The sequence below is a fragment of the Nothoprocta perdicaria genome, unplaced genomic scaffold (assembly GCF_003342845.1).
Source record: "Nothoprocta perdicaria isolate Ctin4 unplaced genomic scaffold, notPer1 scaffold_508, whole genome shotgun sequence".
Taxonomy (NCBI): Eukaryota; Metazoa; Chordata; class Aves; order Tinamiformes; family Tinamidae; genus Nothoprocta; species Nothoprocta perdicaria.
Genome location: NW_020455764.1, coordinates 101,061 through 127,167, shown reverse-complemented (window position 1 = coordinate 127,167; position 26,107 = coordinate 101,061). Strand labels below are relative to the sequence as shown.

At 55.6% G+C, this 26,107-nt stretch overlaps 2 protein-coding genes across 2 annotated transcripts in view; one reads left to right on the top strand and one right to left on the bottom strand.

Moving 5' to 3' along the window:
* The first annotated feature begins 649 nt into the window (after positions 1–649).
* GC (GC, vitamin D binding protein) lies at positions 650–4,962 on the top strand. The gene is made up of 12 exons (XM_026048030.1): positions 650–730; positions 2,017–2,086; positions 2,222–2,354; positions 2,481–2,692; positions 2,945–3,077; positions 3,216–3,310; positions 3,650–3,779; positions 3,893–4,095; positions 4,294–4,426; positions 4,546–4,643; positions 4,724–4,847; positions 4,930–4,962. Exons 1-12 carry the CDS (start codon positions 667–669, stop codon positions 4,954–4,956), a joined length of 1,422 nt encoding a protein of 473 aa, XP_025903815.1. The 5' UTR covers positions 650–666; the 3' UTR covers positions 4,957–4,962.
* Positions 4,963–20,339: 15,377 nt separating this feature from the next.
* SLC4A4 (solute carrier family 4 member 4) overlaps positions 20,340–26,107 on the bottom strand; it is a 96,286-nt gene continuing 90,518 nt past the window's right edge. The window contains exons 23-26 of the mRNA XM_026048031.1: positions 25,787–25,948; positions 23,690–23,786; positions 21,598–21,677; positions 20,340–21,054 (exon numbers count right to left, since the gene is read on the bottom strand). Of these exons, the coding sequence (XP_025903816.1) occupies positions 21,634–21,677; positions 23,690–23,786; positions 25,787–25,948 (303 nt within the window). The 3' untranslated portion in view covers positions 20,340–21,054; positions 21,598–21,633. The remainder of the gene's footprint in view (positions 21,055–21,597; positions 21,678–23,689; positions 23,787–25,786; positions 25,949–26,107) is intronic.

Here is a 26,107-nt window from a genome sequence, read left to right as displayed (position 1 = left end):
GTRTTGTAGCGGATACCTGTATTTCTGCTAAGAATAGTCCCCCCACCGTGGGTGGTGATTCTGCAGAGCAGGTCTGTGCAATTACAGCTTAAATTGTGGAGGACACTCAGACAAGAGAGAAAGAAAAACACAAAAAGAACCTGTGTTTACACCTAGATAACCCATTGTCGGGGTTAATGCCACAGGTACCCAGTAATCAAGYAGCCGCCTCCGCTCCAGCACCTGGCAAGTCTGGAGCTGCCTGTCTGGAGCTGCCTGTCCAAGATGCATCATGTTTCACCACGCTCTTGCTCTTAAAGACCTGCAGATCTAAAAAGGAGAACAAAGAGCRTTGCAGCCTTGCAGCTGCGCTGCTTTGCGCCCCCATGGACACTTCCCTGTGGCCAGCGCGCCTGCCCTTCGCGTGACACTGATCACTAAGCCACAGGGTGCCTCACATCCCACGGCAGCTGCTTTTCCCAAATCCTCTCCTTGTCCCCCACSTATCTCCTTCTTTTCTCCCCACGGCCCCCGGTTTCCTGCGGTTAATGATTAAAGGTGCCCACCTGTCTCCCCGGGGCAGCATTAATCATTGACAGGCGCCCACGGCCCCGCGCTATAAGCGCCATCCGCCGCCGGGGCAGAGCCGAAGCGGGAGCCGCCGCCGCCGCCGGGCCCGGGCGCAACATGAAGGGAGCCGCCGTCCTGCTGCTGCTGCTGCTGCTGCCCGGGGCCCAGGGCGAGCACCGAGGTGAGGGCGCTGATCACACCACGGCCCCGCGTCGGGCCCGGCTCAGGGACCAGGGCTGGCCCCTTGGGCCCGGCCGCGCTCCTCGGGGCCGGGCATGAGGGGAGGATGCGGYGCTGCTGCCCCCATATCAAGAGGGGCCCTGGGGTGGGAGCCAGGCTGTGGGCACCGTGGTGCTCTCCACGGGCTTTCCCCGAGGTCCCTCAGGATCCGCTTCTTGGAGTATCAGCTTCTGCACATGAGAATAAGCTGAGCCAGTTTTCCCTTGCCGAGCCAGTTTTCCCTTGCCTGGGACTGGCAGGTGCTCCTCGCACTACGTATGAGCGCAGGCTCCCCGGTGTCCCCGGGACCCGCTTGCAAATGCAAGCAGAAAACCCAGACGAGCCCCSCAGGACAAGGTGCCGAGGCGCCTCGGCTGCGCCGCTGCCTCCCCGTTGCTTCACGGAGGGTTTTTGCGCAGCAGAAGCCGCTGTGAAAAACCAAACCAACGTCAAAAGCAGCCCTGCCGTCCCCTGGATCCGGCTCTGCTCCTGGAGTGGCTTTGGATGCCCCACGCTCCTCTGGAGCCCGCTGCGGCCTCCATAGGGGCCGGGCTCTGACCCCAGCCCCAGCGTCAGCCCCTGCAGCAGGCGCTTCTCGGAAAGGGCACCACAGCTTTCCTCCGGACACCATTCCGGGTCCGACCCTCCCTGGAAAGCCCGTGCCAAAGTGACAGGGGCCAGCACGGTATCAGTGTTTACCCTGCCCGTACCAAAGTCTACCCGAGGCGGTGTGTGACACAATCGATGCCGTTTTCAGGGGAAAACAGCGATATCTGTGGTGCCTCTGTTTCAGGCACTGAAAAACGGCAGTGGGCTGGACGAGGGGCTAATGCCCTCGGCAGCTTGCCTGGCTTCTCTGCCACCTTTCCTCTCTTGCCACTATCCAACGGGAGCGCAAGGGCAGCGGCACAGCAGCCACTACCCAAAGCTGCRCCAGAGCATCCTCTGCCGGCAGCCGCCTTCCGCGCGCCCGCGCGGCACCGAGCTCCGGAACGACAGGAGAACCACGAGCTGAAACAAAACTTACACCCCTAAACCAGGAGGGACTCTTCCCCAGGGAAGGGCCGAGATATTTCAGAGCTCAAATCCTCAGCCCCTTTCCAGGCCCACGGCTCTCCCCACCTGGAGCTGCCCTGTAGCCCTGCTACCCATTGCTCAGTATAACCTTAGGGCAGTCGAACMCGCAAACTCATTGCACCCGTCGTGGCTCGGGACCGTGAACCCCTTCTCCTTTCTCTGGGCTCACAGGCAAGGACTATGTCCGGGACAAGGTGTGCCAGGAGTACAGGACCTTGGGGAAAGAGGACTTCCGAGCGCTGTACGTACTGCCCACAGCCCTCGGCTTCAGCGTCACCCGGCGCTGCAGCCGCCACGTGGCTGCACAAACAAATGTTTTCTCCTCTGAAAATAAAAAACCCATCCCACGGGTTCCTGCTGTTCTGTTTGCCCCCAGGACGATCATCATGAACAGCAGGAAGTTCTCCAACGCCTCCTTCGAGGAGATGAGCCACCTGGTGCGCGAGATCGTCTCGCTGGCCGAAACCTGCTGCGCCGAGAGCGCCGAGCCCTCGTGCTACGACGACGGGGTAGGTCGAGGGGGCCTCGGGGAGATATCTGGGGAGGCAGCTTCCAGCCCTGGACGGGCAACTTGGYAGAGGCCTCGGTGAGCCCCGGAGCCGCCGTTTCAGCGCCCTTCCCTCTGCGCCCCGCAGTCGTCGGCGCTGTCGGCCAAGTCGTGCGAGGCCGGCGCGCCGTTCCCGCAGCACGGCAGCACGGGCGCCTGCTGCGCCCACACGGGCCTCGAGCGCAAGCTCTGCCTGGCCGCGCTGCAGCACCCGCCGCGGGAGCTTCCCCGGCACGCGGAGCCCAGCGGTGACGAGCTCTGCACCCGCTTCGCCCAGGACCCCAAGGGCTTYGCCGACAGGTGAGCGCCGGGGGGCACCCGAGGCCGAGCGCCCTGGCTCCCTCCTCGAAGCATCTCTTGCTTTGCCAGCACAGACCTGAATGACAAACAGCAGCAAGTCCCTCGAGTGCTTGGTGCAATCAGTCAGGGCTTGGGGCAGCCCCAGGAGATCCCTGCGGAGGGGTGTCCGCTCCGGGTGCACCCCAAAACCCCCCGGGCACTCCCTCCCCGGCCACACAGGCGAGCTCCCCACGCAGCCCCCCTCTCCCGCAGGTATCTCTAYGAGTTCGCCAGCGACTACGGGCAGGCGCCGCTGCCCGTGCTCCTGGGCGCCGCCAGGAGCTTCCTCTCCATGGTGTCCACGTGCTGCATGTCCCCGGCGCCCACCACCTGCTTCCTGAAGGAGGTGAGTGCCCCTCGGCCACTGCCCGCCGCGGCGGCCGCGATGGCTTTGACCAAGGTTGGCCAAAGTGCTGGCAATGCCCTGAGCCGCCTGCAACAGCGAGGCTGGCCCCGCRCACTCATATTCTCCCTTTCCTTCCAGAAACTGCAGAGAAAAACCCTCTCGCTGCTCACTCTGCTGTCAAACAGGGCTTGCTCCCGCTTCTCGGCGTAYGGCAAGGACAAAATGAAGTTCAGGTACGAGGGGGCAATGGTGCTTCCCACGCTTTGGCTCMGGTCCAACCAGCTCCCGCTCTCCTGAGCGTGGTCCCAACTGCAGGGAGTTTTCCGTGAGGAATGTGTCGCTTAGGGGGTAAAGATGAGTACGGGCAACTTCAGTTGCCTTCCACAGCTTGACAAAAATAAGAGGGAACTCTCAAAGTTGCAATGAGAGCGAACGCCAGGTCTGCAACCGTGCAACAAGCCGACGGGATCTTGTAGAGCTGAGGCTCTAAGAGCCACCAGGTCTTTGTGGGGGAGTGTGGAGAACAAAGAGCTGGGGTCACTACGTCCCTTTTACGCTCCGTGTCCACCTAGCTACCTGACAACGCTCGCGCAGAAGACGCCGAGTGCTTCATTTGAGGAAATTCTCCCTCTGGCCGAAGACGCGGCCGAGCTGCTTGCCCAGTGCTGCGACTCGGCGGCTGAGGACTGCATGCAGAAGCAGGTAGCTGGGCCCGGGGGCTGCCGGGCGCGGGGGCAACCCCGCGTCCCCGCGGCGCACGGCCCGGTGCCGCGCGGGCGCCCGTGTGACACGCGCTCCCGGCTCCGCTCGCGCAGCTCTCGGAGCACGCCACCAAAGTGTGCGGCGCGCTGGCGCCCAAGGACGAGCGCGTGGCCGGCTGCTGCGCGGGGCAGAACGTGCTGCAGAGCTACTTCTGCATCGCCGCGCTGAGAGCGCCCGGCGCGCCGCAGCCGCCCGAGCCACAGCCGCCCGCCGGCGAGCGCCTGTGCGGCAAGGACGGTGCCCTGCACGCGCTCAGGTGAGCGCTCCCGGGCCGGCGCCAGTGCCCGCTGCCTCTCCGCTGCCTTGGGGAGGGCGGTGGGAACTGCTGGCGGGTCCCGAGGCTTCGGTAGCGGGAAGCAGAGAGCAGCACCGGCATCTCCGTCCCGGACGYGGACGGCACTCATGGTGCCGGGGGACACACAGGCAATGATGTGCATCTTGTGCTCTGCCCCAGGTACCTGTTTGAGATGGCGCGGCGGCACCCCAGCGTGCCCGACGTCTTCCTCGGGAGGCTGTACGACACGTGCCAGGAGGCCAGGGAGCAGTGCTGCGCCGCCAAGGACGCCGCCGCCTGCATGGACAGCAAGGTGAGCGCGGGCACGGGGGCAGCTTCCCCCTCACGCCCTCGCATCCCCCCTCAAATGCCCTGGAGGGGCCTGTCCGGCCGCGGCACGGGCTGGAAACAGCCTCTCCCCTCGCCCCGCAGAAGCAGCAGGTGAGAGGGAAGCTCCTGGCCTTCRTGGCGCAGGCGGACGAGCTGTGCAGCCTCTACCACAAGCTGGATTTCCTCGACTTCAAGAAGCAGTAAGGCAGGGGGCAGGGTGCGGGGGGCACCCCGAGGAGCGCCGGCGGGCGCCCTGACACCTCATCCCCGCGCGCCGCAGGGTGAAGGAGGCCCTGGCGCCCGGCACGGCGCCCGAGCGCCTGGCGGAGCTGGCCGAGCGGCGCGCCGAGCTCGCCTCCCAYTGCTGCGAGGCCAACGCGCCGCCCCGCTACTGCGCCCGGCAGGTGAGCGGCGGCGCCCGCCCCGACGCGCGGGGCTCCCCCGCGGCACTGAGCCCGCTCGGGACCCTCGGCCGCTCTCTTGCAGGTGGAGGCCGAGATGGGGCAGGCGTGAGCGGCGGCTCCCGTGCGCCGCAGAGAGCGGCGCGACGCGCGGCCCGGCCCGCGCTGCAATAAAGAGCGGAATAAACTCGTGGCGCCCGTGTGAGATCAGGCCCTGCGTGGGGCTGCGACTTCGCCGCCTTGTGCCCCAGGCCCTCCTGGCGCTCTGGTACTATCAACCCCCTCGCATGGGGCATCTTGCTGGGCCAGAGGCAGGGGGAGGCTGAGCGGCCAGCCGCGCTGCCCGCACGCAGCACAGCGCCAAGAGATGGCGCCCGGAGCCCAGGAAAGCCGGGGCAGCGCCAGGCCCGATGCCCTCCCTGCCCCGCTGCTCCCCAAAGGTGGAGGTGGCTGCTCCCGGCACGCGCCCTCCTCTCCCGATGCCCGCTACAAGCAGGTTGGGTTTGCAGTACAGGCCCAACTCCARCTAATTCCCCAAGGGAAAGTCACAGCCTGCAGGGTCAGCCCCGAAACAAACGTCCCTCCTTCCTGCAGCGAGAGCAAAATCCAACCATGGGGAGAGCCCAGGCCCACGGTGGAGGTGACAGGCGGTGTCCGGCACCGGATCCTGCTGCACATCAAAAGCAGCCCGGGTGGGAGCGAGCAGCCCCGCGGGACGAGGCTGCAGGGTGCACATTTTGGGGGCAGCGCCCTCCTCTCCCATCTCCACATCTCCCGTCTCGCACTTCTCGTGCCGTGTCGGCGCGGCCTCTCTTCAGCGACGGCAGGCTCGGCGCCTCGCTAAAATCCTGGAGCCCGCGCTCGGTGTCCCTGCGGCCCTGCGCCCGCCTGCCCGCCCGCGTGTCGCCCTGCCCGCCCGTGCAGAGACCTGCGCGCCGTGGCAGGAGGCGGGCAGCCCCACGAGCCCCCTGCCACGTCCCGCCTGCCTCCTGCTTGGGCCCTGCCTAACCCACACGTGGGGCAGGGCCCCGAGGGTCCCACTGCGCAGCGAGGATCTGCTGGTGGCCCAAGCACTTGTGGAAGAGAGAAGAATGAAACCTAAACACCACCGGAGAGGGGCACCCGCAGAGAGACCCAAGCTCTGTCACGCTGGCTCGTTTCCAKACTCAGTGCCCCGTAAGACACTGCAGCTCAGCATTACAGAGCTTGAATTACTCGTGGAAACAAATATTGCCTTTGACATAGCTCGTCGTAAGGAGCAACCTGTTGCTTGCAACCCCATTTCCTTAGGGGCTGGCAAAGCAGAGGGAACCRGTAGCAGTTCTGCAGCTATCACAGAGCAGTTTTCCTTTGGGACACTCGCAGTGATTCAGTGCGGTATCTCCCCAAATGATTTCCCTGAATTTGCGCAACGCTGGCCCGTCATTACGCGGACACGACGATAAACTGCAAATTAGAGTAGCCTGCACTCTGGTTTTTAACTGCTGACAAAGGGGATTTCAGTATGACCGTTCAGATCGGCCCTGGAAACAGCAGCAAACGAGCTAAACCAACACAAAACGAGCACAGCTCAGGGCGCGACACGCAGGCTGGAAAGAGGAAGCTCTGAAAGAGGCCCAGGAATAACGGAGGGAATCAACTCAAACCTGATGAGGGAGCCCAGGGAGTTCTGCTGTGTGCAGTGCTGGGAGGCAGGAACCACAACGCTCCCTCGGACCTCAGCTTCAACGAGCAGTAACGGGCCAGGCTGCCGATACCCCGTCCTCAAGCTCCCGGGCGCGTGACGGGGGCAATGCAGCCCCAGGAACCAGCCCCACGAGAATTAGGCGAATCTTCCTCAAACGGGCCCCRCTCCTCCCGCAGCAGGAACGCGGCCAGGCGTCTCCATGCAGCGAGTCTTCCTGCGTCAGAGACTATGTGACAGGCTGCTCAGCTCACCGGCAAGCGAGACATTAACCTGAGGCCTCCCACCCACGCTTATTATTCTTAAATGCTCTTGCGTGACTTTCGAGGGCCAGGAGAGGTGTTGGAGTCCTTGAAGCCTCCTCAGGTAGCAGATACCGCTGTGTAAAACAGGCCACGGACAACCTGCTGTCCTAACATTTAGCTCAGGGGTCCGGCCCGCTCCTTGGAGCTGCTTGCCAACTGTTCAGGACAAGCCGAGCACACGGGTGCCCTCAGAAACCYGGCAGACCCACAGCGGCCGAGACGCGCACCCGTCCAGACACCCCTCGCGGGACTGTGGGGTCGGATGTCCTCAAGCTGGGCCGCCCTACGGAAGCGCAATGTCCATAACCACTTTACCCACTGAACGAGGAAGGCCAGAGCTCCTGCGCCCCACTGGCCGTTGCCCCACCGAAAGCCCCTTTGCAATGGAAAGGGGGCCCGGTGGAGAGGGACRGTTTGACAGCGTGGGTGCTGTAGCTTGGCTGCTCCCTGTTTASTCAGCTTTCCAGATCGGGACAAGCTTGGAGAGAAACGGAGCGATCCTTGTAGCTGAGCCAACGCTGGCCCTAATTAACAGGGACCCAGGGGTATCGGGTTAAAGGCCGCCTTGTGTACGGAGGGCAGGGTGTCCCAGAGCGCGCCGCGGCTCCCGAAACGCTGCCTCGGCCCGAGGGGGACAAGTCACTGAAACCAGGACAAGTTCTGGCCCCCACCAAAATRATCCACCACTACCAAAAAGGTGAGGCAAGCAGTGTCACAGAACCATAGAGTGCTTCAGGTTGGAAGGGACCTCAGAGGTCATCGAGTCCAACCCCCCTGCTCACGCAGGGTCACCCAGAGCAYGKGGCACAGGGCTGCATCCAAGTGGGTTKTAAAGATCTCCAAAGAAGGAGACTCCACAGCCTCCCTSGGCAGCCTGTCCCAGGGCTCTGGCACCCTCACTGTTAAGAGGGTGTCCTGYGGTCAGGATTTCTCACCTCTTCCGCACATGAGAAGCCATGGAGAGACCAGCCCATCCGCTGGAAAGCCCAGGTGCGACACGCGAAGCATCTGCTTTCCCTCAGCCGACTATGTAACTTTGGGGGAAAGAGATAAATAAACGGGCACCTCCCCAGGGCTTGGATTCCCCTCCACGCTGTGACGGGAGCTCAGCTTGCCAGAGAGCGGGCAGCAGCGGGAGCGGTGCCGAAGCCGGGGCCGGAGYGTGCAGATGGGACCGGTGCCGGGCCGAGCACACACAAGGGAGCTTTCCGTGTCACATCACACCTCTCCTCTTTGCAAGGGGAGAACAAAGCGTTTCTGGAAAGCCCTGAGGTAAAAGAAGCCTAAATTCACCTCGGGAAATACCTTATACATAGGTAGGAGGCAGAAGGACGTGGGGTGGGAGTTCCTGCCTATGTCCATATGCCTGAGGCCGTCTCAGAGCCCTGTAATTCATGGCTGAAAAACAGCAGCAGCAAYGTTGGATTCCTACGCCGTGTCACAAACACATAAAGTGTCCGGTTGTCTGGCCAGCTCCTCGCTCTGACTGGGGCTGTTTGCACGGGATCAAGGGGCCTTGCTGTGGAACGCCACGCGGGGAAGGGTGCGGGGTGCTCTCGGGGTGCTCGAGAGCACAGCCCGACTGCAGCAATCCTGAGAGCTCCGTTGGCGCCGTCCCCATAGGCCTTGGGTGCTGCTCCCACCCTTGGGTGCTGCCCGCCCCCCCGCCGTGGGGCAGGATTCCCAGGGCAGCCTGGGGGGCGCATTCCAAAGTGACGGCAGCTCCGGCTCATGTGTGTGCCCAGCTCCCCCCGCCACGGGAACCATTATTTCGGGGCTGTTTTCAGGGGCTGTCAGCCTGTCCCGGGCCCCCGGGGAGTGGGAAAAGCCAGGGGCCCCTGGGGAGCCCTGTCTCCTTGTGCGTGGGTGCCAGCCCCCCGGCCGTACCCGTGTACGCGGGGGCTGCAGGTGCCAGGAGGGACGGGAAACGGCACCGGCGAGCGGCGTGGGAAGGCAGCGGAGCCAGCGCTAGATCAAAGCCTGAGCTAATGTGTCGTAATGGTGAAATACTCCCAGAGGCGGAAAATTCCATRTCCCAGGTCAGCGTGACACCACCAAAATGGGGAGAAAAAGAGAAAAAAAGAGAAGAGAAAGGTGCTCGGCCTAAGAGGCAGGCGCTGGTGCAGRAGGTGAGGTTCCCAAGCGTGACAGAGATTAAGCTGTTGTCCTCATGGTGCGCTGGGTCTGGAAAGCTCACAGGGCCCCTCGGAACGCCGAGGGGGTAGAGGTGACCTCTCCACCAGCACCCGGAGCCCTCCAAGCACGGGGGGAGACACGGGACATTTGTGATCCGCTCCCAGAGAGACCCCACTCGATGGTTTACGATATCTGTGCTGGGCAGCAAACAGCTAGTTTGATTTACAAGAAATGCTGTTTCACTTGGCTACCACATATCAATGATTCCAAGGACCCGTTTAGTTTTGCAGGACTTGGGGGTCTCATCTCCATCCTCGGTGAACGCCATGGGCCAGCGCAAACCAGTAGTATCCCCTGTTCCGTCCTTTGCCTTTTTTTTTCAGGAATTAATGCAGACCGGTTGGGCAATGTGATAGAAACGTGTCCTTGCTCTAATCAGAAGCGTTCAGTCAAATTTCAGACAGCTTTATCAAAATTACCTCGAGTATTTTTAACTACTGCCACAAYGGCCCCAGGAGGGAAAATTGCACCGCCACCATTCCTGTTTCTGCTCTGCACACCGTGTATTCTGACATTGACAATGCAGATAAAAARGATGTAAACAACACCAAGAGTATTATCACTTTCTTTTTTTCCCCTGCTTTTCTCCGATATTTCATTCTGAAATTAATTTCTCACAAGCAGAACGGAAATTGTGGGTTGGAAAGAGGAGCCAGCGTGCGCGCTGGTCCTGTCCCCACCGCAATGTGCTTGCGGAACAGCCCGTGTGCAGGAGGACGCGGGGAGCAAGGCAGAGCTCAACGGCATGCAGGGAAGAAGAGCGTGACCCAACCAGGGACAAACCCGAGCGGCGCCGCGGGGCATCAGCTGCCGCCTGTATTGGGTGTCCGGCTGCCAGGCTGCTGCCAGGGCCTCAGCTGTGGCACATACATCACGGGCCTGAAAGGCTACCTGTGGGAAAAGCGCTTTTGTGCCCCACGGGGAGCGCTGGGCACAAACCCAGCCGGGGGCAGGAGGGGGCAGAGGTTCCTAGCGCTTCCGAAGAGACGGCGTTACCCATGTGAAGTTCCAAGGGGTTTCAGTTCTTGGGGAACTGACCCTGTAAGCCGCTGTCACCAAGCCAAGCCGAAAAGCATCGCGTGTTCTGATCGCCACTATGGAGAAGGCCTGGCAGAGCGCGAACACGTCCCAAAATAGAGACCTGACCCTTCCGAAAAATAGCGACCCCGGGGGCTCCTCAGGGCAAGGCACCCGTGCCCGGCGCCGGCCGCCCGCATCTCCGCAGGCTCCTTGCTGCCCTCCGCGTGGCTCCGGTGCCGCAAGGGCCCTGCCTACCGAGTGCCCCTCTCTGCGGGAGCAGGATGCAGTTCACCCTGCAAAGCGCCTTTCCCCACGTTAACCCTTTAGCCTAATCCGTCCCCCACCTCCTCGCTCAGCTCTGATACGCCCGTGGTTTAGCCTGCCAGCTCCTTCACTCCTCCACACTTGCTCTTTCTTTCCTCCAGACTCACTGCGATTGATTTCTTTCCCTCTTTCTCCCGTGTTGCTTCGCACCGGGCCTTCCCTTTTTCTCCTTAGTGCTCTTCCCAAGTTCCCAGGGGTGCAGAAGTGGGAGAGGGAGTCACTTCTTGCCGGGCTCTGATACTCCGTGAGCTGGCGGCAGGGTTACACGGGCCCTGCTGCCCTTCCTCCTCACATTGCAATAGTCCCCACAGTAAAAACCTGTTCTTTTGCTCGCAAGGATGGAGACAGGCGCAAGGGCACTGAGGCAACACCGGCCTGTGAAGATTTCTCCCCTCTTATCATAGCTGAGCTTGCACGGAGACCGCCCGGTCCAGCCCCAATGAGTTTCCCTTTAAACCACAACGACGGTCAGGCCGAAATCAGGGGGTACAAAGTGACCGTTCACATCTGAGGCCGACACAGGCAGCTCAGGACGATCCAAGATACCAGCCTGAAAATCACTTAAGACCCTTATCAGTTAGGTGACAGACGCAGTATTTCTTAGAGTGTGTTTTTTCATTCTAAATCCTCTCTGGCTTTTCTGTACTTCTAAATCTGCCGTAGTTGCCCTGTGTCCACAGAAGGAAAATGGATGGATACGCTCATGCTTCTGCTAACACCTATTAACTCAGTGTCTCACCCCTTTGGGCGCCTTTTCCCAGTGAACTCTGTGTCTGTGGCCGTGTTTACCTTTCCCTGAGCAAGCCGGGTCACTGGGCAAAGATTAATTAGCAAAGCCTAAACGCTGCTCTTGATCTTTTCTTTTTTTCCCAGGGCCAAGTTTCTTCATGTCAGCGCTGAGGATTTGCCTGGCGGAGCTCTGGCCTCACAGGTTTGCGCAGAGGCCTGAAAATCCCCCCCGAAATCACATGAGGGCCATTAGTGTGAGGTCTGTAATCCGTCCCCGTCCCCGAGACATCTGAACTGCTTGTGAAGCAGAGAGCGAGCCCCGACACCTCCTGCTCCAACATCCAGAGCCCGGCCAGGCGCCTTTCCTTGGTGCACGCAGTTCCACCATGGTCAGGATGTGGATGTGGAAACAGCAYGGGCTGCCTGGCAAGTAACAGGCAAGTTCATGGGAACGGCCGGAGGGCTGAAATGCCCTTCCCACCCCCCGGGAATGGGGAATCGAGGGGGCTGCAGCAGCGCCGCGGCCTCGCGAGCAGCCGAGTGCTGGGGCTGAGGCTCAGGGCACGTGTACGTGGGGTCTCGCAAGGCTCATAAATAAGCCTCATTCTCCAAAGGGCTTTTCTACACGTCGTGACTCGGAGTAACTAACCTGAATGAACTAACMCCAGCCTTTTGGAGGGGTTAATGGTGTCAAAACTCTGCGAGGACCGGCAAGCTGCTTGCCGCTTGGCTTTACCAAGGGCGCCTGCCTAGAGCTGAGCCGCCAGCTCACCCAAGAGCACAAGGCACCAAACCCACCGGTCCCGGAGCTCCTGCTTCTCCTGCCCCTTGGCGAGCTGCAGAGCCAGCGCCGCTCCCGCCGGTGCGGACACCGCGACGCAGCACGAGGCCTCGTTAGCTGTGAGACTCAAAGAGAAGCCTTAAMCCCCTCGGAAAAAACCCCAAGTGACATCAAGTCCGTGTCCTTTGCTTAACCCCTGGTCATTAAAGGCTATTAATGCAGGAGGAAAATCCTGCAAGATCAGTTAAAAGAACCTCCCTGCGCTGAGTTCACAACCCTAAAGACCGTTTTTTCCTGTGCCAGACCCCTGTTTACGCGGAGGATCCCTCCCCAGAGATGAGCACACGTTCAGCCCGGGCCCTCTAGGTAGACTAGACCGGCAGCGGAGCTGGTTTCTTTACAAGGCCAGGATTCTTTAAGCACCATTTGTTACTTCTGTGTGTTCAGCAGTGGCTATAGCCCTGCCCATACGCACCGTGTGCCGTTCCTGCCGAGCACGTGCTGCCCTCGGAGCGGCCGGAGCCGCAGYGGGAAACGCAGCGACCACACGAGCACGAAGCCACCCAAGCCAGGCTCTGCCGGGCCCAGCTTTTGGGGCGTCAACAGAGCTAGGCTGATGAAAACCCCCATGTGTGAACTTGGTGGTTTCTGTCTCCCCTAGAAACCTTTGCACCAAAACACACATGCACAGAAAATCTCTACATACATACATATATATATATATATATATATATAGATCTCCACAACTTGTCAGAATTCAGCTGTTGAAGTCTGAACCAGCTTCTTCATGAAAATCAGGACGACCGCGATAAGCAGCCCAGGACTTTGGAAGACAACGGCAGGGAGGACCCCAGAGGTCGTTCACAGAAAATGATGCGATGCTCTTTAAATAACATTACTCATTTTTTCCCACCGTAACACTAGGCATCTTTCCGGAATACTTGAGAAACACAGTTTCCWAAGAAAAGAGCAGTGGGATGTTTGGCTCGGTAGGGCTCATGTTGCTGCTTTACAGGAGAGGCCTCAGCCTGGAGAGGCTTTGGGAGAGCTCCCTGGCTGAGGGCTTGTCTCCAAGGGCAGCTCCCTCTCCTCACGATCCAAGAAGCGAGGGGGATTTTGCCTGGCGTTCGCTTGCTTTGCAGGGCGGGAAACCGAGGGAGCCGCAGGGGGATGGTTGGAACGGAGCTACTGGCAGCTCCAGCGTTGGTAGGTCTGGGTAAGACCCCAGCTCTTACCAAGGGAAAGAAACACCAGAAATCCTTAATATTACAACAACAACAAAGCTAAATACGGAGCATGCTGCCTCTCTCTCATTCACTCCAAGCATCTCCTGAGGATTTTATCTAAGGGACGTGCACCAAGCGAGATCTTTCTCCATCCCCTCCCAATGGGGCTCTGGGTGCACARGAGGGGGACACCAAAGCCCAACCAAAGGACTGAGTGTTCCCATCCATGGGGCAGGCCTGTGACCCGCAGCTGGGCTGCACCTTCCTCCTCATCCCGGTGTCCCGGGGGTGGATTCTCATCTGCTGGGTGCCCCGTATCGGGTGACAGCACAAGATCTACCCAGCCCCAAAACAGAGAGTTTTATCATGCTCGTTTTTAACAGAGAATTGCTGGTTCTATGCAATTAAATTACCCACAATTTCATACTGCCAGATCAAGGATAGCAAGAGCGGTGCCTTTGCCCCAGTCTGACAAGCCCTTTAATAAATGTGATTTATTTTAGTGTGCGGTGCCCAGCGCGGCGCTGAAGATACCCTCGAGCTGACATCATCGCTCAAGTGACTTCTAAGGAAGAAATAATCTTGGCCCCACCTTTGACCACAACTATCTTGGCCGGCAATTGTATCTGAGGACTTTGCAGTGTAAGCACCGGGGCTTCCTGCATGCTGAACTCCTACAGACCTGCAGCTACGGCCTCGCGGCTTCTCAGGTCCGAGGAGTACCCAAGAGGGCATCTCTTTCCCTTAGATACTTGACCCATCACAGCMACCACCCCACACTTTGGTGCTGGCCTCACTGGGGCATCTCTGTGTTAATGCTCCCCTAAGGGCAGTTCAGTTTTGGAGAATACAACGCCCCTTAAGTCTGAGCGGGCGCCACTGACTCAGCTCTGCGACTAAACTCACCTTTTATTGTGGTCTTTGGTGCTTTCGGGTCCCTAGTTTTGTCTGATCATGTTTTTGCACGTGGTGGTAATGAAAGCCTGGAGAGACCTTTGGGGTTTCCAAGAAAAACTGGAGGAACGCGGCCGCAACATGAGCAAATAAAGTCTCCTCCACCGCATGCCTGTTTCTAGGAAATGTGTTGGTGGATTAAAAAAGAAGTTGGCGCTAGTCCATGCAGACCCATCTCCATGACTTTCAGGGGGAGAAGCGTGGGCTGAAATACCCTGGGAGAATTGCCCAAGCCTCCATGACCCGGCGGAGAGTGAGAGCCCTCTTTTGATGGCCTTATATCACTAATCCTTTTACATCCACCTCACAAAACTTCACACGCTGCAAGGGGATTTACTACACACTTGAGAGAACAGGATGTTTTGGGGGGTAAATGTCGGCCAAACAATACTCATTTGGAAGGCCAAGAGCCGGCCCCGGTGTTGTGTCTAGCCCCGAGGTGCTGCCCGTCCTCGGCGGCTGAGCCGGGCGTCCCACCTTCTGGCCTGCAACCCTTGGGTCCAACCTTCTCAATCAGGCCATGAGGGGGATGATATTTCAGCAGCTCAGGTTCAAGGTCAGAGCCAAGCACCAAACGGGAGCCCTGAGGTACTGTCAATGGAGCAGAGCTGCTCTGTCCAGGACCAAAAGAACATGCAGGGATCTGCTCCATCCCGGAGAGGGATGAACCATACTGGGGCAGTGGTGCAGCAGGAGCCATKGGGGGAATTTCTATCTCCACTCACTTGCTACATCCCTCTGTCTCCTCCACCAAGGCCACTACCTTTTGCCAATAACAGCATGCAAGAAGGCGCTGCCTGCCTCAGAGTGAGGCTTTGAGCRGTCACATGAGCGCTCTCTGGCCCCATATCTATTTACAGAAGGTGTTTTTTGCATTGGTGTTTGGGCTTCCATTAGCTTTAATTATGTATGGGGAAAAAAAAAAGTCTAATTCTGCTTCATCGTCCTCCCCGCAGACTAATTAGGCCAGCGATTGAGTAAGGCCATTAGAGAGATTGCATCCATTATTAAGCATTTCATTTCAGAAATGGACCGTGGCTCTGGAAGGCCGCTCAGGACCGTCCCCGCGAGCCGGTCCCGGAGCCAGGCGGCGTCTTGCCAGGGCTGGTGACACTGTGCTCGGCTTTCTCCCCGAGTAAAGCAAGGAGGAAATGGAGTGTCTTGGCCTGCACAGAGGCAGCGGCGAGGCAGGCGAGGCCTGGGCGCCTTGGGCTGGAGTCAATGGCTCCCTGCACGACAGTGAGTGACGCCCACGGGCGAGCAGAGCCAGTGAGCCCCTCGGGTAACTCGCCCCAGCTTTGGGACGGACGCCTGTTTCCTGCTCACCTGCGGCTTCTTCTTCCAGCCGTTTCTGTCACGCTCCCTCCCTTTYCCCCAGGTTGGTAGGAGCTGGAAGCAACGACTCAGTTTCCAGATGGGACGCGCGCACGTTGGCAGCCTCCACTGGGACACCCTGGTCTGGAGGACGAGTCGGTCCCCACCATTGCCCATCTCCCTGCACACACACAACGCSCGTCACCAGCCCCCCATGTACTCATCTTAACCCCTTTAAGCCACATCCTTAAGCCATGCGAGACGTACTGACATGGAAACCAGCAACCCTGTCCTGGAAAAGGGCTGGGCACCGCTTGATCCAGTGACATCCCCCCCTGACCAGRCCTGTTCCCTGAGCGCAGTGCTGAACGTGTATCTGCCCTTAGGGGGCACAGGGGCTGTGGTCTGGTGCTTTGCTCCCCACGGGCCCCATTGCGGCTCGGGCCACCGGGAACAGCCGCATCGGGCCGCTCGCTCTCTGCCCGGCTGCGCGCGCCTGCGCACGAGGCCCTGCTGCCTCTCCCCACTGCTTCGCATCCCACTTTTTCACCCGGAGGTGGGAGAAAAATCACAGGCACTTTATGTCTCTTGAGGCCCTCCCGAGAAGAGGCCTGCGCCACTTCCAAGCCGCCGAGCTGCCCCTTTGGGCCCCGCTGCGAGCGGCGCCGCTCGTGCCGCCCGAGCGCGGCCCCGACGAGAGCTGGCGCTGCCCCCGGAGCAATCCCAGCCGCTCCTGGCGGGYGGGAGTGCGCCCCGCACAGCCCCACCAGCCCCGTGACAGCCGGACACTTAGCTCGTTAAGAGGCATCGTCATTTCTCCCTCCGAAAGCTCCAGTGACTCCCTCCCAAAGGGGAAGCTGGTGTGACCCAGCAGCCACGCTGCTGGTGGACAGCRCTGCTTGCTGCTTTATTCGACATTATTAGACACTGAATTGCTCCCCGCAGCCTCCCCCTTCACGACTGTTCCTCTGTCCTCTGCTGTGGGGTCAGCCATGTCTGGCTACCCCTGCACAAGCCTCATCCGTTTGTTCTTGCAGTGGAAAAGAAGGGATAAAAAAGCCCCCCCAATGTCTTTAATAAAGCCTGTGGACTTTGGAGAAACTAGRGGATGGCCAGGACATTCAGTAACAGCACAGGGACTGCTGGCAGCTTTGCCTTCCTCAAAGAAAAACAAATTAAAAAAAAAAATTGTTCAGAGTTTATGCAACTCAGGACTCTCTACTTGGCGAGCAAAATACCCCTGAGATATTGGCGTTCTCTTCGCTGCCAAAGAGGGCAGAAAACACTTCTGCTTTCTCCTCTCAGTTACTTTGCTTTGTTTTCAGYGGAGGCCGGGGCAGGCACGGAGGGACCTTGCTCTCCCCGGCTTCCACAYGAGCTCGCTCCTCGCAAGGGGATCCGTTTGTTGCTGCCACAGCTCGCGGCGCAGGAGGGACGTCTCTCAACAAGGTGCAGGGAGGAGGCACCGCCAACACACAGAGGCCAAGGACCGWGGTGATGGGCATGGGCTTCTGCCATGAGGGAGCTTTCTGGGACCCCCATTTGGGCCTCACGCGAATCCTTGGCACTCAAGTCGTGAAACTTCCTAAGGACCAAGTGGGTGGTGCCGAGCTCGGGGTCACTCCCTCGCCCCACAAGCGCCGTAAAGCCGGGGCAGGACGAGCCGCACGCAGTGCGGGCCGGCTGCGGGATCGTTAGCCAGTAGCTCACTTGGAGCCCGTGATCGCGGCAGCGACAACGTTACTGATAGCTGCGGGCCGCGCRCGGGGAGCACGAGGAGACAGGATGAGCCTGGGGACACGCCAGTGCCGCGTGGTGCCGCCAGCCCTGTCACAACCCTGCCCCCTTCAACGTCATTCTCCGAAGTAAGAAAACAAACAAACAAACCAAAAGTAAGTTGTGTTTGTTTGGAATATTGATTACCAAGATTAGGTCCATAAAAGCATAAAGCAGCTCACAGACGCCCAAAATAGGTTTATCAGTGTTACCTGCTCCCTGTGCTACTGTCTGTGCAGACTGCTCTGGTACCTGCTCTCCTCATGACCGACTTGACCGCAATTAAGGCCAGGKTTTACGCTCGCAGGGCTGATGTCCCCCGTCTGCCAGCGCGCGACGTGGCTCCAGCTGGTGCCTCGCTGGGGTGCGCACGGTGCAAGCACCATGATGGGGACAACGGGTGTTTTCCTCCTCGTTTGGGACACAGCTTGCCTTAAAAGTCCACTAAAGGCAGATCCTTTGGTGAAGCACCTCAGAAGTATCATCAGGAGGTGGGGAGCAGTGCAACAGAGCAAGTCGGAGCGCAGGTGATATTCAGGACACAGCTTTTGTCSCGGGTTTTCCGGAGCTGTAAGGAACAAGTCCCACTCTGGCCATCCTGTTACCCCATGGTAACTAGTTCCCACATAAAGGTGAGCTGCAGTCCCAAGACACTTGTCCTGCCCTCAAACCTAGAGAGATACTGGGCAATGCTCAATTTTGGTGCCACCCTGAGCGGAGAACTAGTTCTCGCAGAACTGAGCTTACCAGATCCCACACACGAGAGCAGAGACAAAAAGGTTTCGGAGAAACCTGCAGCTTGTCCAGGTAGCACAATTACATCCAGATACAACCTGTATTTCTTACTTTAGGCTTAACTTAAAATACATATGAGCATTTTAAAGAGCACTCCCCTCCCCAGTGGCCAAAACGCGCACGGGATTTAGGCAGCAGTGGCAGTACTTGGGAACCACTTACCCGGCAGCGGGTCTGGGGAGGCCTCGCAGTGCTGTCCCCTGGTGCTTCCAGACGCCCTGCACGCCCCGTCCTGCTCCTGGACACTCTGGCCCCTTGGGCCAGCCCAACTGACACACGCTGCGGTCCCTGGGCTGAGCCCACTGASGGGACCTTGGGGCACCAGCCTTTGCAGAAACCACCTCCTGGGATGGCCGTTCCCCTGCGTGACACTGAGGGGACAAAGAAGAGCCAGCAGAGCTGGSAGCAACTGGAGCTGGGAGCAACTGGAGGCTGCTCTCCTGGCCCCTAATCAGGCACCAAGGGGGCCCAGGTGKGCGCTCCCGGCAGCAGCCACAGCTGTGGCGCTGACCCGGTCGCTGAGGCGCCGYGCGGCGCCTCGGGACCGCGGCAGCGGAGCCCACGGCCCTGCCTCTCCGACCATCTCCCGCTGGAGCCGTTTCCCGGGAATTGGCCCCATTTGGTGGTCTGGGGCTGGTGGCGCCCTGCACCCAGTGCCCGCAGGGTCCCCTCTCCGCCAGSGCCCTCTGATCCCGCTTTGCTTCCCTCAGCGTCCACTCACGGCCCTGGAAAGCACCGCGAGGGCAAGAGCGGCTCGGGGATCACCCCTCAGCCCTGYGGGTCAGCAAGGGATAACGGCAAGGAGGGGAAAAAAGGAGAAACCCTCTCCAGTAAATGCATAAAGTTACTTTATTTTCAGTATACATTTAATTTTGAAAAATATAAATGCTAAAATATCTCATCATCTTCATCTTTTGATTCCATAAAAGTCACAATAGAAAGCTTCATAAAACTGTAAAATACTATAATGTTATAAGGAATTTCTTGTTTTATATTACTGGAAAAAAAAATCATTTTAATATATTGAAATGTTTTCTGCTTTTTTTTTTTCTGTTTTGTTCCACCATCTTGATCCACTTCATTTTATACCAAGTTTTTATTCTTTCCTCCAAAGCAAATACAGACTTAAGAGAATTAAAAATAACAATAAAAGTATCTGAAAGTGCGTGTTGATTCAAAAAAAAAAAAAAAAAAAAAAAAAATCCACAAAAATAAAGTCACAAGTACAAGTAGGTAGCAGCCACGATGACAAACAAGCACAGGCCACGGAGGCTCCCTGCTCCGCAGGTCGGGACACAGCATTTTCCTACAAAACGCTCCATTCTCCATCTAAAAAACATTTTATGTCATTGCCACATGGCCTAATAAGTGCAATAAAACCTCCCTGGGTGGGGACTTCTTGGTGGTAACTTTGTCCCGTCCCTTGAACAAGGTCCCCTCGGTGCCCGAGCTCAGGCCGTTAAAAAGATTAAAAAAACRAAAAAAAAAATTAAAAAAAAAAAAGAGAAAGAAAGAACTAGATCAGCAGTCAACACATTTCAAGTACATTTATCACGGTTCAAAAGTGGAAGACCTCATTTTTGTGGAGACTGGTCACCAGGTTGTGGCAGATGGAGGGCCGGGCCCTGTGCGCCGCAGGCCGGCAGCAGCGGCCGCTTGTGCCTGTGCTCTATGAGGAAGGGCTTCTTCTGCACTAATTTTTTTATATATATATATACATACATATAYATATATATTTATATGTATGTATTATTTTTGCTCTTTCTCGTTTGGGCCGCTGGAAAGGACGGSGATGGGCAGCACCCGGTGTGAGCCAGGCAGGCCGCACAGGCCAGGGCTGCCCACTGTCGCGGTGGGGGATTTAGGTCCACCCAGAAAAGAAGAGCTTAAGTGCGGGGGGACTTAGGCGCAGCTCTGCGTGGGCACCACCGCGGCCCCCAAGCGGTGCTGGCCATTTGCTCAAGATGACCACCTTCATAGTCTCCTTCATAGTGCGGTTAGGTTATGGTTTAAACAATTAAAAAAAACAACAACAAAAAAAGGTAAAACAGATACTTTAGAGTAGAAGGTGTTAATAACAATAAAACCGATCCAGCCCTATGCCATATCCTGGAGATTGTGTGTTTTTCCTCTTGTAAAAATCACATTATATATGGTACAAGWCATCTTTACAGAAAGCCTGGCATCTAGAAATAAGAGGTAGAACTACTCAAAACTATACGTTTCCTGCTGCAGGAAAAATTCATTTTTTTCTTTACAGTAATTAAAAAAAGGTTAAAAAAATTGACAAAAAAAAAAAAAATAAGAGTTGTAGGTTAGGCCCCCATAATTTAAACAAAATAATCTAGGAAAATAACACTCTTCAATGTACCTGACAGATTAAGTCCATTAAAGTGTTCTTTTAAAAAAAATTGCATAGCAAAGGGACATTTCGAAACACATGCTACAACGATGGCAATAGTTTGTCTGTGCTGGGAGTGAAGTACCTTTTAGTTTTCCTTCTTGTGTCACTACAAATGCAGGCTTTAAGAACACGTTAGTGTTAGCAGCACTTTCCAGCATCTCCGAGCAGTGTCATAAAGACATTGAATTAGCCTGGAGGTCAGTTTGTTCTGCCAGACGAAAACAAAAAATAAAAACACATACAAACAAACACTGATTCACAACTAAAGTCATGCCAGTTCCCCTGACATTTCACACAGGTATTATATTATATCCTTAATACTTCTTCCCTCTGCTTGAAAATGAGAGAGAGAGAGAGAGAGAGAGAGGGACGCGTGCATGTCTAAGCGACAGAGAAGGCAAACACAAGTCTTGGTCAGTGTGGAAAACTGGGGCGAGGATGAATTAAAAAGAGATGTGCAAGGGTCACGGGATGGAGGGAGAGGGGCAGAATGTCTCCTTTGCAGGTGAGAAGCCGAGAGCATTGCGTAATATTTGGCTAACGACAAATAATRATAATAAAAAAAAGACCCACGTAAGATTTAACAGACAGACAAATTACAAAGTAGTTTCTGTTCCCTTGCTCCTCCAGAAGTAACCGCCGTCTTCGGGCTCGAGCTCTATTCTAATTTGAGGCACAACTTTTACTGGAGTCCGTGGAGGGCTGCGAGGAAGGAAGGAAGGGAGGGAGGAAGGGAGGAAGGGAGGAGAGAATGGTCAGTGCCCGGAGCGCCTGGCACTGTAGTTTCCCGAAGGAAACGACAGTTCACATGGGAATCATGGTGTTATATACACCTAAAATACATCACACACACATATGCATACAAGGGAGTGGGAGGTGGCTTGCAAAGGGAAAACTGCTGCCAGTTCCTAATGGATCATCCAGTGTTGTATCCAGAAAGGGCTTGGGGGCAGAAATATTAATTTTCCTTAATGATGAAGTCATTATCCCAAAGCCTGTATCTCCCCTAAGGCTGTCCTAACGAGGGGAACCAAACACCACCTACCTCCAGGGGAAACCCCCCGATTTCACTGCTCCGGGCCCTCCAAACACTTCACATCCAGCTGTGACAAAACTCACAAGCTGCCCCTGAAACCATCTGCTTATTATCCCTTAACGTGATACCCTTCCTGACGCCTGGAGCTATTTCCTCAGCGCCCAGCAGCCCTTTCCCCAATCCATGGTTTCCTTTGGGCAGGTGCTCACCTTGGCATGGTGTGTGACTGAAGAAAAGGAATTTTTTCAGCATGACGTATGGCGTTCAAGGAATGTTGGTGATTTTTCTCCTGTTGGAGAGGAGGGAAGAAAGGCTTTGTGGTCACTGCACACAGTATTTATGGCTTCTCAAGCACAGCCTCAGCACAGCTCCCCACACYCCTGGCAGTCCCTCTCTGGGCTGACTTTCTGCTATATGAATTTCACAGGTTGCAAGCAAAAATACTAAGATTTTAGATGTCTGCAGTAAAAAGCCTTGTGCTTCCAATGTTATCTAGATTCATTTCAGAATGGGCCTTTGCACACTCAGATATGTGTAACTATACACAGGAATAAACTGCTATGAGCGATGGCTCCTCTGCTGCTCCAGGCTGGCACCAAAGGGGCAGGAAAAACCATGAAAATTCCCCTTGTATTTAGCAGGCAGGCATGGGAACATCCATGCCTGGAGCACGGGAGGCCACCAGCCTCCTCACAGCCCCATTTCCGTGGGWTTCCAGGGCAGGGTTTCCATGCCCTGGGCAACGCTGCCAGAAGAGCTCGGGAATCCCTCACTGTGGGTTTGGGTGTCTGACCTGGAGTCAGAAAATTCCCAAATCCTTTCTCAGGCAAATTGCTCCCCATCTTGGCCTTGTTTCACCACTTACCTTCCCTCTACTTCCCTAGTTATCCTGGGCTCCCTGCCACAGCATCCTACCTCCTTGCGAGAAAATAGGGGGCTTCCTTCCTTTCCTGACCAGTAGGATTCTTTTTTAATTGTTCCATCCTTAATAATAACAAAATCAGTGCACCTGATCATAAAATCTCGCGTAACCACCTTGAGGATGGGGTTTGTTTTTAGGGCACTTTCACAGCAGCAGGATCTGCTGTTCTTTGCATGTCCAAGGCAGGCTGTGCTTCATCTCTCTGCATTCATCAGCACAACACTGCTGTGTGCTGCATTTTCAGCCAAACACGGAGCATATATATAAAAAGGCAAAGACCTGGCTCATCCCCTTTRGCTTTGTTTTACAGTGGGAATCTCTAGGTATCCTTTTATCTACAACCAGAGCACCATGTTTACAAGTGCCAAATATACCTAAGGGATTGGATATCAACCCTTGTACACAAACAGTATTTTATGGATCTAAGGATGTGCATTTTTAAGCCTTACTCCTAGCAGCCTTATTGATGGCATCGCAATGGTGCCATTTTCATGCTGTTGCTCATATTTTTCATATATTTTTCATATATCTCCCTTCCTATCATCCGACAAGGCAGCACACCATATATACTTCAGTATTCAACCTGCTGCTCCTAGTATTTTAAATGTATGTGAATGAATGTGCAAATGTATGTGAGCTTATCAGCTGCTTTTCCCCATTCCTCTCCTGACAGACAATAACAACACAAAGTGAAAAGGGCTGAAAACAGAGACTGCCATAAGCAACTGCGGCTAATAACACAAGAAAATATAAAGGAATACAATAGCACAAAGGCCAATCACCTAGGAAGGGAAAAATGTTAATGGGCAAACGAGCCCTGCCCTGTCAGTTTAATGTGTGAGGTAGAGCAAGGTCACACTTAGTGCTGGTTTTTGCAATTGCATGGAACCTACGGAAATAAACAGTAATGGAGAGCGATGCAGTTGGGACACGCTGCAAATCCAGAACACGAGGGTCAGCGGGAAAAGCTTCAAGCAATCAGCAGAGTTACAGCAAAAAAATCCACCCCTCCCCAAAAAAAAACCAACAAAAAGAAACTTGGCAGAGGCCAGAAAGGCCAGAAGTGCATTGAAGGTTAAATGAGAGTTGCCAGGAGACCTGTTAATAGCTGCATAAAAGCACAAGGAGGAATAGGAAGAACACACGTAAGCTGCAGGCACCAGGGGGAATAACAGAAGCTTTGTAAGGGGCAAGCTAACAAACACAAAACCAAAATCGACAGAGAGTCCTGCAAATTATAAAAGAAAAAAAAATATATATTTTTTTAAAAATAGGCAAGGTTTAGGGAAAAAAATCACTCTCAATCTATGTAACTAACTATATATTTTGGAACTGCGAGTGAGAGTCAAGCAGGCATGCAAGAGGTTGGTTCTACTCACTGTCGGCAGGTTTGCTATCACTTAGGAAAGGTTCCTGCTCCATGATGTCCATTGGTATTTTAATACTTGGGACCTTTTCTGAGTAGGGGCAGTCGGACTGTGAAAGAAACGTGTACAAGGTCTTAGAACATTTCCAGCCCTCCCTCCTTCCGTCTCCCGCCGCCACCATTACGCTTCGCACAGCCTCTGTGGGCATGAGGAAGAAAAAGAGGTAAARAATAAGAAGCAACTGTCCACCGTAGCTGTCTGATGGGTCTTCCTTTACCTCGCCCTCTTCCTTTACGCTGTGAGGATAAAGCAGAGGGAATCAAGGATCCTGTGCCCGTGTCTCCTGCCCTCTCCCACCTCGCCAGCTCCTTGGCCACCAGTTTATCAGGCAGTGTCCGGTTCAGCTCGGAGTTGGCTGCGGAAAGCACCGTGRAGAACGCACCCTTTGGGAGAAATGACAGGGCATAAACTTCCGTGAAATCTCTTGGGAAAGGTTTATCCCGCTGTGATTTATTTCTGTGAAATAAGCCTAGTTTATTTTTTTCCAAATTGCTCCAAGAGGAAGAAGTTCATGCACAGCACAGCAGAGCTTCCTTAAGCTGGACTTTCTCAGCTCTGCCTTTTATTTATGTGACGTCAAGGGATGTCAATCTCGGTGACACCCCTGTTTATACTTCAGCACTTCACCGAATCCAGGAGCCCTTTAGGAACACAAACAGCTCCGGGCAGACAGGAGAAGGAGCAAACCCATCAGGAAGGGCTGCAAGCACAGAGAAAAGCTGCCTGYTTGAACAAGCCTCTTTCCAGGAGAGCCTGCTGCCAAATTCTGCAAGCTTTCACCCAAATCCCCTGCAGGCTGGGGCACAGTGATGTCCCGTTGGTCCCAATTACCCACCTGCTGCCACCTAGAAGATGCTCCCAGGAACAACTCTGCTACTCATTCRAATAAGAGCAACTTCCTATATCCAAGGAAAGGCTGATATTCCAGGACTCGGCAATGGAATTGAGGTGACATTTCCCAGAAATGTTTAAAGGTGTCTTTGTGCTTGAACTAGGCTCAGCCTCAGGCACAACAGTGCACTGGAGGGGGAAGATGTGGAAGTCTGGACGGGGAAACCCTGCAGAGGCAATTTGCAGAGGGGGAGAAGACCCTACTGCACCTCCCTTTGGGTTCYTAGCTAAATGTGCTAGCTCAGGGTTTTTTAATGAACCGGCCGGTCRTTATCACTCATTTGCATTCCTTTTCCTCAGTCACCATGCATTTTGCATGCACAATCTAAGGCAAAACCAAGGGGCTTCATTTTTCTCCCCATACAAGCTTAGGCTTAGGCTTTATTTTCAGGAAATCTGGTAAAAGCGAGTGCTGAAAAGAAGATAAAAACAGTTAAAAATGGCCAGGCACCGAGCCAGTGTGGTGTATTATTATAAACAATAAAAGAAATTAGAATATTGTAAGCCACGTGGGTCAGGTCACTGCATTTGATAATGACGTTAGCAGCTACGYTTCCCTATGTCAGGGTCCGATGCAACCTGAGGTCAGAGCAAAGAGTAAAGCACGTCGCAGGGGAGCAAGTGCCCTAGGTGTTAAGGCCAGAGAACACGAAACAAAGTCCCTCTTACAGTGGCAATTCACACCTTTCTGGCCGTTTTTAAAAAGGGTATTTCAGGAAAATCAAAAGTGAAGAAATAGCGCAATATTTTCAGCAGTAACGGAGTTGCTCATGAAAACCACTCTCCTTCTAAAACGTAAGGACAATTACGGGGCAAGAAAGCAGGAGGAGGGAAAGATGGGTGAGACAGGGTGAGGAGGAGCACTCTAGCAAAAGGCATGGCACGGCAGCAGTTCTCTTCTGCACTGGTGAGAAGTGTGAGTTCACTCTTGGCATTGCAAACGCCACCTACCACAGGCTGGTGACATCTGGCCAAAGGGAGGCAAGGCTGAAAAGAAGTTTCGTTTGGAGACCATTTGCTGCAGCAGGTAAAGCCTGCTGCTCCGATTCAAAATGTGAATTTTGAGGAAAATCCTCACCCCGGGCTGGGGAGGAGCCCGGTCACCCAGGCTCAACCAGCTACACACGAGTAACGTGGCAAGAGCAGAAATCTCCTTACATCATCGTTGTCGCTGTCCAGGCTGCCTTTCTTCTTCTTCTTTTTCTTCTCATCCTCTTTCTTCTTCTTGTCCTTTTCTGGAATGACGTCATCAAGRAAGCTGAGGTCATGCTGGGAGAAGAGGTAGTCCATGGCTTTTCGGACTGCTACAAGGGCCAGGATCTGCAAAGGGAGAGCAGGGAGAGGCCTCTCACTCACTCACATCCGACCTTTAATTGGGAACATTCTGCTCCTTCATATAGATACAGCTTCTTAATTCCAAACACTTTAATTCCCGCWGTAAATTAACTGGTACAGAACATGGGGAACACCTGGGTTGCC